Genomic DNA, 18,295 nt, shown 5'->3' on the forward strand with positions numbered 1-18,295 from the left:
TTTGCGGGCAAGAGGCGGGACCTTTTGCAAGTAACAATGCCACCAGCAGAACTAAAAACACGTTCTGAAGACACGCTTGCGAGTGGGCAAGACAAGTAATTGATAGCCAGGTTGGTGAGCTCTCGCCATATGTTTCTTTTCCCATGCCAATACGCCAATGGGTCCTCAGTAATATTGACCGCTGTGGAGTCATCCAGATAGGCCTGCACCATTGAAACAATGTTCTCCCGGATTCCTGTACTTTGCACTTCTGTGTCCTTTCTGGGACAAGGAAACCCTAGCTCACTTAGCCAATCCGCTTCAGACATATCGCCTGGGCCTGGCGCAGATGATACGGTTGCTGGTGTGGTTAACGGCTCAGAGGAAAAGTCACTCACTTCTGCCACAGGCACAGATGCAGAAGTGTTTTTTTGGGACGCCTGATGGCCTGCTGATTCACTAGTAGTACTGTCTTCTCCTACAGTTTCCTTCCGCTCTCTTTCAAAACGAATGGCTGACTGAGCTAGCCAACCTTTGTACTCTGTAACGTCTGATGTTTCAAAAGGAATTATTACTTTGCCAAACAATGGCTTTTTGTAACGTGGATCCAGAATAGTAGCACAAATGTAGTGCTGTTGTTTCTTGATATTTACAAGCCGTTTATTGCTAACTAGGCGTTGTAATAATCTCTGCGCCAACTCATATGCTTCATTCTTTCCAGCATCTTTTAATTCTGAAGACACCACCTTGACTTGGTGCTCGAGCTTCAGCAACAATGGGATAGCTTTGCTCAAAGAACAGTCCTCCCTGCTGACTTCACGCGTGAAGACCTCAAAAGGACGAAGCATGTCTGTCAGGCTTTTAACTAGCTTCCATTGCTCCACCGCTAGCATCATTTCTGTCGTATCACCACCCAGGTTGTAGAAATACTCATTGACTACTGGAAACAGCTCATGCAGACGCTCAAGCATGTAGAAGGTTGAGTTCCAACGTGTTGCCACCTCCTGGATAAGTGCTTTCACTGGCATTCTACGTACATTTTGCTGGCGCCTCAGCTCCTTCCGGGCCTTAAAAGAATGGTTGAAATGTGTGCATATTCTTCTGCAGATGGTCAGTATTTTGTCGACTGCAAGTTATTTTTTCAAGAACTTTTGCACGACAAGGTTCATACAGTGCGCCAAACACGGCACTCTGAAATAGTAACCGTTCTCCATGGCCTTAACTACATTGCTGCCATTACCAGTAGAAACATAACCAACCTTGCAATTTCTTGGGGGCAGCCATTGCGAGACCTTTTTGTTAAAGTCATCCAAAATGTTGGCTGCAGTATGAGTTTTCTCCATGCCAAACATGGCTAATGTTGCATGTTTACGAGCACCCTTAAAAATCTCGACCAAGTCACCACCTGCATTTATCTGTTTTGCAACCCCTGAAAAAGAGACCGAGTGTGCAGTGATGCACATGTAATCAAGGGCTTGGCAACTGGTCCACATGTCTGTTGTCAGGTGTATAGTGTGAACAGCACTCTTCTGCAAAGCTGCCCCAACCAACTCAAGCACCTCTTTATGTAGTGCTGGAACAGCAACCCTGGCAAAATAGAACCGGCTAGGAACCTTCCATTTAGGGGCCAGTGTTGCCACGAGTTCAAAAAAACCCACACCTTCGACAAACGAAAAAGGGAGAAGGTCCACCGCTAGCATTTTAGCCAGCTTAGTGTTATACAGGCGTACAATTGGGTGGTTGCGTTGAAATTGCGCATCTGATGAGAACATGTTTGTAATGGTGCGCTGGACAAATTTACTGGATGATGCTGATGCCTTCTTCGATCCACTTCTGCTCAGTGTTGACATTTTCCGCATTGGTGTGTCTCCCAGACTCTTTGTGGAAAAGTCAGCCCATATCACACCTGATGCCCAGGCTGCTGGCGCAGGACGCCTCTTAGTTCCCATCTTGAACAATTACCAAATAAAGAGACGGGCGCTGGAAGCAGGAAAACAAGAACAGAGTTTTATTTCTCATGAGGAGAGCCTGTCATTTCGGACACTCGCATAGTGTCTTCAGGAGGTGCTCTCTCCTTCCCACCACCCACACACACTCCACCACCCACACACACCCTCAGTTTCTCTGAGGCTTCGTCTTTTATACACATGTTTATGATGCACAAACATTCCTTATTACAATAAAGACGCTTTGAAGTAGGAAAAAACATGCTTGGAATCCCAGCTTCAGGCCTATTCCCATACCAGTCGATCAGATGTCATCCTCCCCTCCTGAATGTAACAAAAGATTGTGATCTCTCAGCCGGACATTCCTACAGGACACGAGGGCAGGAGGGGATGATCAGATCAAAGGTTGGGCAGGCGATAAGATCGGGCACTTCGGCTGGCGTACCACGGTTTTGTTATGCTGGGCAGGAAAGGGGGGGGTGTACATCCACGAGGCTTGGTCTTAGGACTTGGGACCGGGTCGAGAGGCCAAGTGCAGCCGGGGGGGGGGGTCGTCAGCTGAGGGGAAGGGTGTTCTTGGGAGGAAATGGGGGGTGTGGGTCAAGCAGGAGGGTTACTTCTAGAGCAGGGTCACGCAGAGGGAGAGGGTCTTGTGGCCGATGCATGAGCAGTGCGCGCGGGGAGGGGTGCCGGGAACAAACGGGCAGAGAGGCCATGGTGCCTAAAATGGCTGTCGTGTACGTGTGTGCATTGGTCTATGCTGGCGGGATAATACAGTCAGGGTTTAGCGATATCCGTTCTGCTTACAACAAGGGGTACAGTGAACACAAATGAACGCCGCTTATGTGCATATACATTGCCATTTTTAACAGTCGCCGCTTTTTTTACATAAGCTAGTTCATTTCTATACAGTCGATACTATTGGCGGAATGCGGTACATATGATTTTACATTTGTTGGGTTATTCATGCAAGTCTAGAGATCGGCATAATACTTAGTCGGGGTCAATCAAGAAAAATGTTCCGAAACATTATAGAATCAAGTTCAGACTTTCTCTCCGGTGACATCAACATACAGTAAGAGTACTCTGATACCTTCGGGTCTTGTCAGTGCTATAAGAAACTTTTGGAAAACTAAATACATGAGTGACCGATGAAACGTTTTAGAAAGCAATACAAAATGGTCGAGGGAGGAATTCAGTTCGATACAAGCAATTAGTCAAGGGGGTGAGTAGAAAGTTCAGGAAGGGGGGTCTTCGTCACAATGTCTTTTTAACAGAGTCCGTCTTCTTTCGTTGGCGCTGTTGAGCACCGGCGGTGGAGCTATAGGTCCAGCTCGGATTCATCCTTACGCGTTGCAGGGTGTGATCAGTCCTCTACTGTTAGATCACAGTCCTGTTTCCTAACTGATCTTCTTAGGGGTGCCTCATGCTGGGCACCTGCGTGTCTTTCTTCTTCCGTGGCAAAACCTTATTCTATGGTCAAAAGTTATGCGAAAAGGGTGATGTTGTTGAATAATCAAGGGAAGAGAGGGCGGAGTGGGATCAGATCTTTGAACACACCAAGGGACCAAAGGAGCAAAGGACGACGAGCAGGCAGGCCCATCAGTCGGGCTCAAAAGGGACGGGGACTTCAGGCACGAGTGGGTCAGCAAATCGAGGGCTTCAAGGCAGCCCCTCATTCCTTCATCTGCCGAGTTTGAGAGTGGTGCCTCGTCCCGCGTCTCGTTGCTCTGCGACTCCACCTTTGGTCGCGGTCACACGTGCTTCATGATCTGTGGTCAGGCTGTGCGTCACGTCCAGCTCCTCTCCTCCGGTAATTGTATCTTTGAATGGGTACAAAATAAGTTTTAGAAAAACTGGCAGGAGAAGACATTTATACATCTCAATTCCGTCCCCACTCCTAAGTAGGTGGGGGATAAGTTCATCGGTCACAGTCAGAAGTCATCACTTATGGAGTATGTAGGAGGGCATTTCCACTAAATTCGTAAGCCTATTTGGCGTTCATTCGTGACGTACGTAGAGAGAAATCGGACTCCTATCGACAATATCAAAACTCGAAATCAAGTCCTTAGGTAGAGACTCGCCCTTTTTCTTTTTAACCCAACTACTGACAATCTTACATTTCCCTTTGGGGTCGGCTAACTCTTGCAAGCAGGGGGTTATCATCATGAGAGGGGGGCAGAGGTTAAACATACTTTTCTTGGGGAGCGACGGTTAATCAAGGTCATCAATTACGCTTTGGGATAGCTGATATGGAGTTGGCGTCAATCGGGAGAAGCGAGGACGCTTTGGACAGGGGGCTGGGGTCAATCGGGGGAAGCGAGGATGCTTTGGACAGGGGGCTGGGGTCAATCGGGAGAAGCGAGGACACTTTGGACATTCGCACTTAAGTGCAGAGGGGTGAGGCAATCTGGGCATTGGGGATTGCATTTCTAACAAACTGAAAAACAGAAGACCATTGACATTATAGTCCCCCTATAAAAGGCCAGATTAGGGGACATCAGTCGTCTTACCTGTCCTTTCTTTCATTACCAACTCGGGTTCTATCGTTTTGCAGAAAGGAGAGGTAGTAATATGGTAAGTTATAATCGTTTTAGTTTCTGTCAATTTTGCCGAACACCTTTGTGTTCGAAGAGACCCAATTAGGTGTGTGCCGGTGGGGCACAACGTTACCATACAAGGGAGGAGGGAACGGGGGGGGGACTGAGAGAGAGAGAGAGAGAGAGAGAGAGAGAGAGAGAGAGAGAGAGAGAGAGAGAGAGAGAGAGAGAGAGAGAGAGAGAGAGAGAGAGAGAGAGAGAGTCCGCACTCTAAATGGACCATTCGGTACACCTATGACATGGAGAGAGAGAGAGACAGAGAGAGAGAGAGAGACAGAGAGAGAGAGAAACGTGTACAATAATGGGCCATTCAGTGCGCACACAACACAGAACAGCAGGGGTCAAGTAATACGGACACACAGGCAGAGGGACGACGTAGATCCATACATTACGTACACACAAACTCAGGCGGGGAGACAGTACATGTATTATTTACAAAAATCCAAGACAAAACATAGAACAGTTATTGGCCAAAAATGATCTCTTCCTGTATGCTGCGCATCCTTAGCATCCTAAGCTCTTTTTACCTTTTTCTTCTCTTTTTATCGTTGGCTGCCTTCACTGGTGGTTTTGGTTGTACACACCTACGCCTTTGGCAATTGGTCAAGAACTAACCTGGTCGGGCTAATGCTCACAGTGGGCTGAGGCAACAGTGGGTGTCAGTTGGGAGAACAATAGGGCAGTTTTGAGTTTTCTCCTTGTTCCTACCACCTGCCCAGACCATGGTGAAGCCAGCTGTGAAGCTGCCCAAGACGGGCCCCAAAGCCCGTGCCCGGCTCCCGTGTGGCCGTTTGAGGGCGGAAATGGTGGTGCCCAGGGACATCTTCAGCCCTGAGGAGGTGGGCGAACTCGTTTTCTATGTACAGCGCCGCCTCCCCAGGACCATCGCGGCAGGCGGCAGGATCGCTGGTGGCTACACCAACCGCCAGGAGCGACGGAAGCGGTGGGAGCAGGTGTGCCGGGCCCTGTTTGACATCTCGGGGGTCCAGCGCACCTACAACCAGGTGACCCACCGCTGGACCGATATCCTGGACCGGGAGCGCGACCTGCTCGACCTGCTGGGAGTGGAGGTCCCCGGGCTTGGTGAGTAGTAGTAGCATTTTTTTCATCACTCACTACTCTGTTTTTTCTCCTGCTCTGTGTGTTATATTGCAAATGCTTGTTTTAACTTTTTTACAAAGAGCAATAATGCTGCCGATTACATTGATAGGAGAGGTAAATTAATATTTTAAAATCTTCTGTGCATTTCAGGTGCACTGCTCTCCTTCTCTGTGGCGGTGCCACTGCTTATTTGTTTTCTATTTTGTGTTCATTTAATTGGGCTGAGTAATGTATGAGTGTACTTTACAGAACTGCGTAATGCTAGACACAAAGGGGCAGATTTACAAGCCCCTTGCGCCACATTTACGCTGCCTTACCTGACGCACAGCGACGTAAACGTGGCGCATCCCTGCGAGTCATGTACAACGTGATGCATCTAGGGAGATGCGCCACGTTAAGGCCTGGGCCTGCGCCACAATGGGTGCGTTCCCACGCAGGGGGGGGGTGGGGGGTGGCGGTCAGGCAGCTGTGCGCCCCGCAAAAGTGCCTGAGTGAAATCTACAAGATTTAACGCAGGCACTTCCGCAACGCTGCTACGTCAATTCTTTATGCCTGCTTGCTTGAAGCAGGCGTAAGGACTGATGCGGTATGTTGAGTATTGGGCAGCCCTGAGCATTGCTAGAGTTGCATCGCGCCTGCGACGCGACTCTAGAGATGCGCCCCTCTTTCGTCACGAGATGCGTCACGCATCTGCCTACCCTTGCGCCAGAGTTTGCCGCATTGTAATTGCGGCGCATCTGCAGTGACGCAAGGTTAGTTTTGCGTTACGCATTTGTTCTGGTGCACCTCTGGAGGTGTGCAGCCCAGAACTCGTAAGTATGCCCCTAAGTGTCAGATTAGCAATTACCTGCGCATCCCTGCAAAGTGTGCGGCACGCCAGCACCACCCATGGTGCGCCGTATTTACAATGCGGCACACCATGGTCCCAAAATGTCACCGAAGCGTTACGCATCGGTGCCATAAAGGCGGCTCATTGATGGAGTTGCGTTGCAACGATGGCGCAGCTCCAGCAATGCTGCGTCATGCCGTACGTCTGCTTCATGCAGGCGCAGGGTTTCAGTGACGCATCATTGTACTAAATGACTGATTGAAATTTTATATATTCCCCATAGCCACTTTTAGCATGCGTTCCTGCGCAGGAACGCCCTCCCTTGCGCTGGAACGCTCCCTTATGGCGCAGGGCTTTAGAATGGGATGCATCTCCCATATGCGTCACGTTGTTAATATACGCCACACCATGGCGCCTCTCTTGTTGTGGCGCTGCGTCACAAAAGTGACGCAAGAACGGAGCAAAAGAGCTGCAAGGGGCTTGTAAATCTGCCCCTAGAGTAGAGGCTCAGGTGCAGTCCTTCCTTTGTAGCCCTCTTTTTGGCTGAAATAGTTGGTTCTTGTTCTTTCTAAATGTTTGATTTGGTTGACAAGGACATCGACAAGCAGCAATCATCAATGTTTTCTGTTCTTTCTTTCATGTTGTACGTCAGGTCCGCCCAGGGGCAAGCGGACGGAAAAGGAGGATGCTGTGGCTCCAAAGGAGGAGGATGCAGGCCAGGGCGGCGAGTGCTCCTTTGCTGGCCCCAGTAAGTTTTCATTTAAATATAGATGACCTATTGTTGTCCAAGCGTTCCTAATTTAATTTTTTCGAAATAGTGTTTCGATAGGAGCAAAATCCATAATACTACTGTTGCAGGGACAATTCTCCACAAACCGAACTATGGACACCAAAGACCAGAGTAATAATATTTCAGAGTGGCGTGTTTGGCACACTGTATAAACCTGGTAGTGTCAGCGGCACGGACTCCTCCTTGCAAAAATTGCAAAACCTTTCGCTCAGTCACTCTAGTCTGGAGGACCAAAAACCACAGAGTCTATTCAAGTTTAAAAGCTTTATTAAAAGTAAAAGTAAACACATATATTAAAATAAAGTTAGCTTGAAATGGAAAAGTGCTTGGTGCTGAGTTGATGAGTAATGGAACACATTTCTTGTGGTCGAGCTGAGCTTTCACCTGGTTTGAAGTTGATATTGCTCTTGTCCTTAGAAGTCCAGCTTCTGTCTGTTCAGAGAAAAATGGTGTGTGTTAAAATTAAGCAAGCATTCATCAATTGTGACAAAAAAAGTGCAGCAAGACAACAGCCTTCCCTGGAAGGAGGGACATTTTTACTTTAGACTGGAGTAGACAGTCAATTACTTTTTCTGTTGTTTTCACATTTCTTCATTCCTAGACCAAATACTAGTGAGTGGTGTAATCTAAATACTTAAATCTACTTTGTAGGTGGAACATCTGGTGGCGGGGCCAGCTTGGATGTGGTGGTGGTGATCGACTCCGAGGACACCTCTGGGGAGGAGGCGACGCAAGTGGCCCAAGAACAGACTGTGAGGAAGCAGACAGTGGTGGTGGCGGGTAGAGGTAAGCTGGATCATGGTACTATCTGACTCTTAGATAGCATATGATGTGTATCTACAGAGAGTAGACGGTCACTGGATGAACTACGAAAATACTATGAAATGTTTCCAGGGGGGGGGGTGCAACATCATCACCATCTCCTGAGTCCTACTCCTGACATGATTGAGCACAAGTATTAAATACATTTTTTTTAAATCTAACACGACATAGAGCTTAAATAAACAAAGAACCCCATAGGGGGAAGAGAAAAATATTGTGCAGCACCACAGCAGACGACCTGGCAACTACATTAAAACAGAGGGAAAAACAAAAAATGCCAGAAAAAAACAATTCAATCTAAATCAGGAGGATGTGGTTATAGAGCATGGGTCCTCACAAACTTTCTCTCGGGGCCAAATTGACAGTGTGGTTTGTGGCCAAGGGCCGCACCGAAGGGGGCAGGGTCAGTGGGGGAGGGGGGTGGATCTAGAGCAACAAAAAAAACTATGACCATGAGGTTGAACTCATGCCCCTGCAGCGGATGCCTTCGTCCACTGAGCCACCAGACCTGGCATACATATTACACACATTTTTCTTTCTCTCTCTCCCTCTCTCTGTCTCTCTCTCTGTCTCTCTCCCTTCCTCTCTCTCTGTCTCCCTCCCTCTCTCTCTGTCTCCCTCCCTCTCTCTGTTTCCCTCTCTCTCTCTCTCTCTCTCTCTCTGTCTCCCTCTTTCTGTCTCCCTGTGTCTCCCTCTACCTCGCTGTCTCTCTCTCTCTGTCTCCCTCCCTCACCCTCCCTCTGTCACCCTCTGGCTCCCTCCCTCTCTCTCTCCTTCTGTCTTCCTCTCTCTCTGTCCCTGTCTCTGCCTCTATCTGTCTGTCGGTCCCAGCCTGCTGTAATTACCATATTGTAATTTGTCACTGGGCCAGCACTGGATGGACCTGCGATCCAGGGGGGGGCAAGCGCCCCCCCTTGCCCCTCCCTGCGGACACCCATGATACTGGCCTGAATAGTTTTGTACTGCGCTGGCTAGTTGCTAGTTGTACTGTGACACAACTTCCTGCTGAATCATTTTGTGTTAATCATATTCTTAAAGAGCATTGGTTACAGATTATTTATGTCTTTCTTTCTTCATATAGTTGGTCATACTAAAACATCAAAACCAACAAGGAGTATGCAGGCTCTACTGGCCCGGCAACGGAGGCTGGATGCTACTGTTGCCCAATATCGGCGGCTGGTGGAACTGGAGGGGGAGGACACGCAGTCCAGTACATCGAATGGGACATCTGCATCCTCCTCCGTGATCCCACGTTCTGCCGGTCAGCGCAGTGCTCCGGCGAAACGGAGCCGTGCTGGCAGACGCCACGGTCGAGCAGCAAAGGCTGCCCCTCACAGTACTCTAAAGGCTCGCTTGCGCCGTGCAATCCACAGAGTGTCCGACCTGGAGGCGGAGGTCCGGAAATTGAAAGAATATCAAAATTTGTTGGAGGTCCTCCGCTTAGATCACGCCACCCTCCGGGAGCAGTACGATGCCCTGGCCCTAAGGCATGATGCCCTGGAGGCCAAAGTCAACACCATGCATCCCTAGAGTGTCCCTTGCCCCTTTTTTAGAGACTTTTGGGAGGTGGGAATTGGGAGTTGGGGTTTTTGGGGACTTTTGAAAGACTATTTATTTGTTGGGGTTAGGGAGGGTCTTGCGGGAGTTTATTTTGTTAGGGATATAAAAATGTACATTTTCAAACTTTATCTGAGCATATCTGTTTTTTACTACTTTGAGCCCGGTGGGTGGTGGTTTTGCAGTAAGTCCGTTTTACTGAACACTGTCATCGTGTTGGTTCACGTGTAATTGGCCAAATGTTTTCCAAAGTAAATGCCTGTCACAGAGTTTGTTAATTCAAGAGTCCTAGGACTTTACTACTAGTACCACTGTCACTCTCTCGCCTCTCCTAATACTCCATTATACTACCTCCCATCCAAACGCTTATCTTACCTGTAATTTGTGTTTGAGGGCTGGCTCCACTTGGAATTCACAGTGTCCTAAAGCGTTCTGCAGCAGGGCACCAACTGGAGTTTCCCGGCGTGGATTTTCTGCAAAACCAAAGCAATCAACATTAGAAATGTGGCAGCGGTGCTCACAGACCCCAAAAACCTAGAAGCCCCACAGACAGCACCCCTAAGACAGGCAAGCGAGCAATAATAACGCCTAAACGTTCACGTGTAATTGGCCAAATGTTTTCCAAAGTAAATGCCTAACCAATTTCATCCCTTAATAGACCTTGCCAGCAATGGCCCAGCCAAGACCCGTAAACCCAAGCGCAAACAAGTTTGACACCCCCCAAACAGCCAAAAAGCAAATCGGGGAAAAAAAGTCACACTTAGCAAAATGTATTTAAATGAGGACTCACTACTTCCAGTCCCTCTTTAGGGGACTCGTCAACGTAAGTTTCTTCATTGTGCAGAATCCAGGCATCAGCATTACGGGAAATGGATAGGGTGAGTCTGGAGGAGGAGGATAGACGACCAGGACTGAGTTCTTGTCAACTAACTGTTGTGAACCTGAGGAATGCTGCGGCATCAAAATCAAGACAGTTCTGCTGATGGGCTTGTTGTTTGATTGGGTGATTACAGTTTTGTTGTGAATGTGATGAAGCACTTGCTAAACAAAGAAAGACAGACACACAGGAATAAAAGTGAATAAGGACGAAAAATAATGTTAATGATTCATTGACTCATTTTCAGAACTCGCTGTCAGGGAAGCAGAACTCGTCCTCATACTCTGCAAATTCAGTCGGTAGTACTTTTGGTAACTGAGGAGAACTTTCCTCAGGTAGGTCGGTGTCCTCTTCTTCCTGCGTGCATTCTCGTACTTTGTAATCTGGTGGTATGAAGTGCTGGTTCATCTTTATCATGGTGAGCCGCTCCACATTTGCGGGCAAGAGGCGGGACCTTTTGCAAGTAACAATGCCACCAGCAGAACTAAAAACACGTTCTGAAGACACGCTTGCGAGTGGGCAAGACAAGTAATTGATAGCCAGGTTGGTGAGCTCTCGCCATATGTTTCTTTTCCCATGCCAATACGCCAATGGGTCCTCAGTAATATTGACCGCTGTGGAGTCATCCAGATAGGCCTGCACCATTGAAACAATGTTCTCCCGGATTCCTGTACTTTGCACTTCTGTGTCCTTTCTGGGACAAGGAAACCCTAGCTCACTTAGCCAATCCGCTTCAGACATATCGCCTGGGCCTGGCGCAGATGATACGGTTGCTGGTGTGGTTAACGGCTCAGAGGAAAAGTCACTCACTTCTGCCACAGGCACAGATGCAGAAGTGTTTTTTTGGGACGCCTGATGGCCTGCTGATTCACTAGTAGTACTGTCTTCTCCTACAGTTTCCTTCCGCTCTCTTTCAAAACGAATGGCTGACTGAGCTAGCCAACCTTTGTACTCTGTAACGTCTGATGTTTCAAAAGGAATTATTACTTTGCCAAACAATGGCTTTTTGTAACGTGGATCCAGAATAGTAGCACAAATGTAGTGCTGTTGTTTCTTGATATTTACAAGCCGTTTATTGCTAACTAGGCGTTGTAATAATCTCTGCGCCAACTCATATGCTTCATTCTTTCCAGCATCTTTTAATTCTGAAGACACCACCTTGACTTGGTGCTCGAGCTTCAGCAACAATGGGATAGCTTTGCTCAAAGAACAGTCCTCCCTGCTGACTTCACGCGTGAAGACCTCAAAAGGACGAAGCATGTCTGTCAGGCTTTTAACTAGCTTCCATTGCTCCACCGCTAGCATCATTTCTGTCGTATCACCACCCAGGTTGTAGAAATACTCATTGACTACTGGAAACAGCTCATGCAGACGCTCAAGCATGTAGAAGGTTGAGTTCCAACGTGTTGCCACCTCCTGGATAAGTGCTTTCACTGGCATTCTACGTACATTTTGCTGGCGCCTCAGCTCCTTCCGGGCCTTAAAAGAATGGTTGAAATGTGTGCATATTCTTCTGCAGATGGTCAGTATTTTGTCGACTGCAAGTTATTTTTTCAAGAACTTTTGCACGACAAGGTTCATACAGTGCGCCAAACACGGCACTCTGAAATAGTAACCGTTCTCCATGGCCTTAACTACATTGCTGCCATTACCAGTAGAAACATAACCAACCTTGCAATTTCTTGGGGGCAGCCATTGCGAGACCTTTTTGTTAAAGTCATCCAAAATGTTGGCTGCAGTATGAGTTTTCTCCATGCCAAACATGGCTAATGTTGCATGTTTACGAGCACCCTTAAAAATCTCGACCAAGTCACCACCTGCATTTATCTGTTTTGCAACCCCTGAAAAAGAGACCGAGTGTGCAGTGATGCACATGTAATCAAGGGCTTGGCAACTGGTCCACATGTCTGTTGTCAGGTGTATAGTGTGAACAGCACTCTTCTGCAAAGCTGCCCCAACCAACTCAAGCACCTCTTTATGTAGTGCTGGAACAGCAACCCTGGCAAAATAGAACCGGCTAGGAACCTTCCATTTAGGGGCCAGTGTTGCCACGAGTTCAAAAAAACCCACACCTTCGACAAACGAAAAAGGGAGAAGGTCCACCGCTAGCATTTTAGCCAGCTTAGTGTTATACAGGCGTACAATTGGGTGGTTGCGTTGAAATTGCGCATCTGATGAGAACATGTTTGTAATGGTGCGCTGGACAAATTTACTGGATGATGCTGATGCCTTCTTCGATCCACTTCTGCTCAGTGTTGACATTTTCCGCATTGGTGTGTCTCCCAGACTCTTTGTGGAAAAGTCAGCCCATATCACACCTGATGCCCAGGCTGCTGGCGCAGGACGCCTCTTAGTTCCCATCTTGAACAATTACCAAATAAAGAGACGGGCGCTGGAAGCAGGAAAACAAGAACAGAGTTTTATTTCTCATGAGGAGAGCCTGTCATTTCGGACACTCGCATAGTGTCTTCAGGAGGTGCTCTCTCCTTCCCACCACCCACACACACTCCACCACCCACACACACCCTCAGTTTCTCTGAGGCTTCGTCTTTTATACACATGTTTATGATGCACAAACATTCCTTATTACAATAAAGACGCTTTGAAGTAGGAAAAAACATGCTTGGAATCCCAGCTTCAGGCCTATTCCCATACCAGTCGATCAGATGTCATCCTCCCCTCCTGAATGTAACAAAAGATTGTGATCTCTCAGCCGGACATTCCTACAGGACACGAGGGCAGGAGGGGATGATCAGATCAAAGGTTGGGCAGGCGATAAGATCGGGCACTTCGGCTGGCGTACCACGGTTTTGTTATGCTGGGCAGGAAAGGGGGGGGTGTACATCCACGAGGCTTGGTCTTAGGACTTGGGACCGGGTCGAGAGGCCAAGTGCAGCCGGGGGGGGGGGGTCGTCAGCTGAGGGGAAGGGTGTTCTTGGGAGGAAATGGGGGGTGTGGGTCAAGCAGGAGGGTTACTTCTAGAGCAGGGTCACGCAGAGGGAGAGGGTCTTGTGGCCGATGCATGAGCAGTGCGCGCGGGGAGGGGTGCCGGGAACAAACGGGCAGAGAGGCCATGGTGCCTAAAATGGCTGTCGTGTACGTGTGTGCATTGGTCTATGCTGGCGGGATAATACAGTCAGGGTTTAGCGATATCCGTTCTGCTTACAACAAGGGGTACAGTGAACACAAATGAACGCCGCTTATGTGCATATACATTGCCATTTTTAACAGTCGCCGCTTTTTTTACATAAGCTAGTTCATTTCTATACAGTCGATACTATTGGCGGAATGCGGTACATATGATTTTACATTTGTTGGGTTATTCATGCAAGTCTAGAGATCGGCATAATACTTAGTCGGGGTCAATCAAGAAAAATGTTCCGAAACATTATAGAATCAAGTTCAGACTTTCTCTCCGGTGACATCAACATACAGTAAGAGTACTCTGATACCTTCGGGTCTTGTCAGTGCTATAAGAAACTTTTGGAAAACTAAATACATGAGTGACCGATGAAACGTTTTAGAAAGCAATACAAAATGGTCGAGGGAGGAATTCAGTTCGATACAAGCAATTAGTCAAGGGGGTGAGTAGAAAGTTCAGGAAGGGGGGGTCTTCGTCACAATGTCTTTTTAACAGAGTCCGTCTTCTTTCGTTGGCGCTGTTGAGCACCGGCGGTGGAGCTATAGGTCCAGCTCGGATTCATCCTTACGCGTTGCAGGGTGTGATCAGTCCTCTACTGTTAGATCACAGTCCTGTTTCCTAACTGATCTTCTTAGGGGTGCCTCATGCTGGGCACCTGCGTGTCTTTCTTCTTCCGTGGCAAAACCTTATTCTATGGTCAAAAGTTATGCGAAAAGGGTGATGTTGTTGAATAATCAAGGGAAGAGAGGGCGGAGTGGGATCAGATCTTTGAACACACCAAGGGACCAAAGGAGCAAAGGACGACGAGCAGGCAGGCCCATCAGTCGGGCTCAAAAGGGACGGGGACTTCAGGCACGAGTGGGTCAGCAAATCGAGGGCTTCAAGGCAGCCCCTCATTCCTTCATCTGCCGAGTTTGAGAGTGGTGCCTCGTCCCGCGTCTCGTTGCTCTGCGACTCCACCTTTGGTCGCGGTCACACGTGCTTCATGATCTGTGGTCAGGCTGTGCGTCACGTCCAGCTCCTCTCCTCCGGTAATTGTATCTTTGAATGGGTACAAAATAAGTTTTAGAAAAACTGGCAGGAGAAGACATTTATACATCTCAATTCCGTCCCCACTCCTAAGTAGGTGGGGGATAAGTTCATCGGTCACAGTCAGAAGTCATCACTTATGGAGTATGTAGGAGGGCATTTCCACTAAATTCGTAAGCCTATTTGGCGTTCATTCGTGACGTACGTAGAGAGAAATCGGACTCCTATCGACAATATCAAAACTCGAAATCAAGTCCTTAGGTAGAGACTCGCCCTTTTTCTTTTTAACCCAACTACTGACAATCTTACATTTCCCTTTGGGGTCGGCTAACTCTTGCAAGCAGGGGGTTATCATCATGAGAGGGGGGCAGAGGTTAAACATACTTTTCTTGGGGAGCGACGGTTAATCAAGGTCATCAATTACGCTTTGGGATAGCTGATATGGAGTTGGCGTCAATCGGGAGAAGCGAGGACGCTTTGGACAGGGGGCTGGGGTCAATCGGGGGAAGCGAGGATGCTTTGGACAGGGGGCTGGGGTCAATCGGGAGAAGCGAGGACACTTTGGACATTCGCACTTAAGTGCAGAGGGGTGAGGCAATCTGGGCATTGGGGATTGCATTTCTAACAAACTGAAAAACAGAAGACCATTGACATTATAGTCCCCCTATAAAAGGCCAGATTAGGGGACATCAGTCGTCTTACCTGTCCTTTCTTTCATTACCAACTCGGGTTCTATCGTTTTGCAGAAAGGAGAGGTAGTAATATGGTAAGTTATAATCGTTTTAGTTTCTGTCAATTTTGCCGAACACCTTTGTGTTCGAAGAGACCCAATTAGGTGTGTGCCGGTGGGGCACAACGTTACCATACAAGGGAGGAGGGAACGGGGGGGGGACTGAGAGAGAGAGAGAGAGAGAGAGAGAGAGAGAGAGAGAGAGAGAGAGAGAGAGAGAGAGAGAGAGAGAGAGAGAGAGAGTCCGCACTCTAAATGGACCATTCGGTACACCTATGACATGGAGAGAGAGAGAGACAGAGAGAGAGAGAGAGACAGAGAGAGAGAGAAACGTGTACAATAATGGGCCATTCAGTGCGCACACAACACAGAACAGCAGGGGTCAAGTAATACGGACACACAGGCAGAGGGACGACGTAGATCCATACATTACGTACACACAAACTCAGGCGGGGAGACAGTACATGTATTATTTACAAAAATCCAAGACAAAACATAGAACAGTTATTGGCCAAAAATGATCTCTTCCTGTATGCTGCGCATCCTTAGCATCCTAAGCTCTTTTTACCTTTTTCTTCTCTTTTTATCGTTGGCTGCCTTCACTGGTGGTTTTGGTTGTACACACCTACGCCTTTGGCAATTGGTCAAGAACTAACCTGGTCGGGCTAATGCTCACAGTGGGCTGAGGCAACAGTGGGTGTCAGTTGGGAGAACAATAGGGCAGTTTTGAGTTTCATGTCTATGAGGGTGCGAAAAGGAGGTAGTAGATTTTAAATACTGGCAACATTCCTAGTCCTCCGAGCGGAGGGTACTTGGGTAAACCTCACCTCGGAATATTCCTTAAACTTTCCCTATTTAGTCAAACGTAGGAATTTATTCATTAGTGCACGTCATTCTTGGTTGTATTATTCGGGGTGCCAGGCGAAGTTATATTTTGTAGTTTCCGCTTCAGGCTGTCCTCCCAAGCACTAAGTTCAGGGAGAGAAATAGCCATTGTTCGCTCGTCGTGTGTAAGCACCATAATCGCACCCCTTTTTCCCATCTCTTCGTCCGCTAGATCACCATTTTCTTCCGATGTGACCTGCAGAAAGAGGGAAAAAGAAGGGGGGCGGGGGCAGCATTCTAAAAACACATTAGCGCGCATAAACCCGAAAAGGCTTTTACTTACTACATACTCGGGCTATCTCCACTGTACGCAGTCCCTGCCAACTTGGCGTTTAAGCCCAGGTGGACCATTTAGTGTGGGAGAGATGATTTATCGGAAGCCTGTGGATAGCATAGGTCGCCCAAGTGTGGTATTACGGATCGTGTGCAGGGGGGTCAGGTGACACTCCTTCGGGGTGACTTAGGGGCATTTTAAAACAACTTTCCTGACACAGGTAGCATATAAAGTATAGGCTAAATACCAGGATCTTTAGCAGTTGCTTTAGGCTTGTACAAAAATGAAAAACACATACAACAAAAACCTAGACCGTTCGTATTTGCAATATACCTGCGTACTATACTTTTTAACCCTTAACTAGTCGAGCTGAGCCATTTCACCTGTAATCTAGTTATATCGGAAATAGTGGTCATTTATTCGAACTTACCAATTTACGCGTGACAACTACATTTGCTTTTTCCAAAAATCTTTAATAAAAATGTCGGTGCATAAATACGGGCCTACAACTCAGTGGGCCGGCCAGAATTGTACATGTGGGGATACTTATTAGTGGAAAACCTAATGGAGTCGGTGGTCGTTGATTTCATAATAAAAAGTGCGACAAGTGCAATAAAATCATATCGGAATTTCAGTGTGAGCGAGTATCATAAGTGTTGAAATTCGAACTTTCAATAATCATGGTGAGCCAAAACTCAACAACAATTCATTGTCCGAATGTTCAATCAGCACCCATCTCACTTCAATTCATTGTCCGAACACATAATCAGTACCCATCCCATATCAATTCATTGTGGTTAAAAACTGCATACATATTTCATGACACCAAGGTTGAGCAATCGGGGTACAACAAGGAGTTGAAAGTTTCATTTGTACCAGCGCCATTTTGGGTGCAGCCAGGCAGATCCAGGCATAGTCAAAATCTCCACCAACTCGTGGTTGGCCCAGAGCCTCTTTCGGCAGTCCAAAAGTTCCGTTAAATGGTAACAGAAAGGATCGGCAGTATAAACCATCAGTCAAAGGGGGAGGGAGGCAACAATTTTTTTCTACCGGGTCATACTGGGTTTTCACCGGAACTGATCCGAACTGTAGTCTGCAGGATTTTAGTCATTCAAACTGAGGCTGGCGTCAGCATGGGAGCGCCGATGTCTCGCGGCCACATCTTCATCGTTCCGCGGGCAATCATGGCAGTCATTCCCCATCGGGGGTGTCCGCGGGGGTCGGGGGCCCCCGTGGCTCTTATAGAATCTTCAAAGTCGAGGAGAACACTTATGATGGTGGGACTCATTTCTTAATCAACAAACAACCGGGCCATCTCTTCACGCCGGGCCCGCTCCAGCAGGGTCGACCGCCATTTTACGAGTGGGCGAACCCTCGTCGGGTGAGTGGAGCGTTGGGGGTGCCGCTGGGGGCCTCCACCTGGGGAGGTGGGAGAGGCTCGTTCGCGCCGCCCCTCCCTCCCAGCGCACCCCACGCCGTTTTTCTCAGCGCTAATATTCATGATGGCCAGACCAGGCGATGAGAGAGGGGGGGGTCAGAGGCATAGGCAAGACATCCCCCCCCGGTGGCCTGCAAGGCGCCGCTTCAGGGCCGAGCGGGGAGCTTCTACCAAGCCGTGGCTGGACCAGGAGATGCGAGGGGGGGGGTCGGTGGCATGAGCAAGACATCCCCCCGTGTTGTTGCAGCCATTATTGAAGAAAGAAGAGGGGACGCCCGGATCCCGTCGGCCTCGGC

At 48.2% G+C, this 18,295-nt stretch overlaps 1 protein-coding gene across 1 annotated transcript in view; it reads left to right on the top strand.

Annotated features, from left to right (window-relative positions):
* The first annotated feature begins 4,739 nt into the window (after positions 1-4,739).
* The window catches only part of LOC144802773 (uncharacterized), an 82,196-nt gene continuing 68,640 nt past the window's right edge, over positions 4,740-18,295 (top strand). Inside the window, exons 1-5 of the mRNA XM_078671829.1 lie at positions 4,740-4,751; positions 5,455-5,608; positions 7,108-7,203; positions 7,897-8,031; positions 9,149-9,277. Of these exons, the coding sequence (XP_078527955.1) occupies positions 4,740-4,751; positions 5,455-5,608; positions 7,108-7,203; positions 7,897-8,031; positions 9,149-9,277 (526 nt within the window). The remainder of the gene's footprint in view (positions 4,752-5,454; positions 5,609-7,107; positions 7,204-7,896; positions 8,032-9,148; positions 9,278-18,295) is intronic.

The sequence above is a fragment of the Lissotriton helveticus genome, chromosome 1_2 (assembly GCF_964261635.1).
Source record: "Lissotriton helveticus chromosome 1_2, aLisHel1.1, whole genome shotgun sequence".
Lineage (NCBI taxonomy): Eukaryota > Metazoa > Chordata > Amphibia > Caudata > Salamandridae > Lissotriton > Lissotriton helveticus.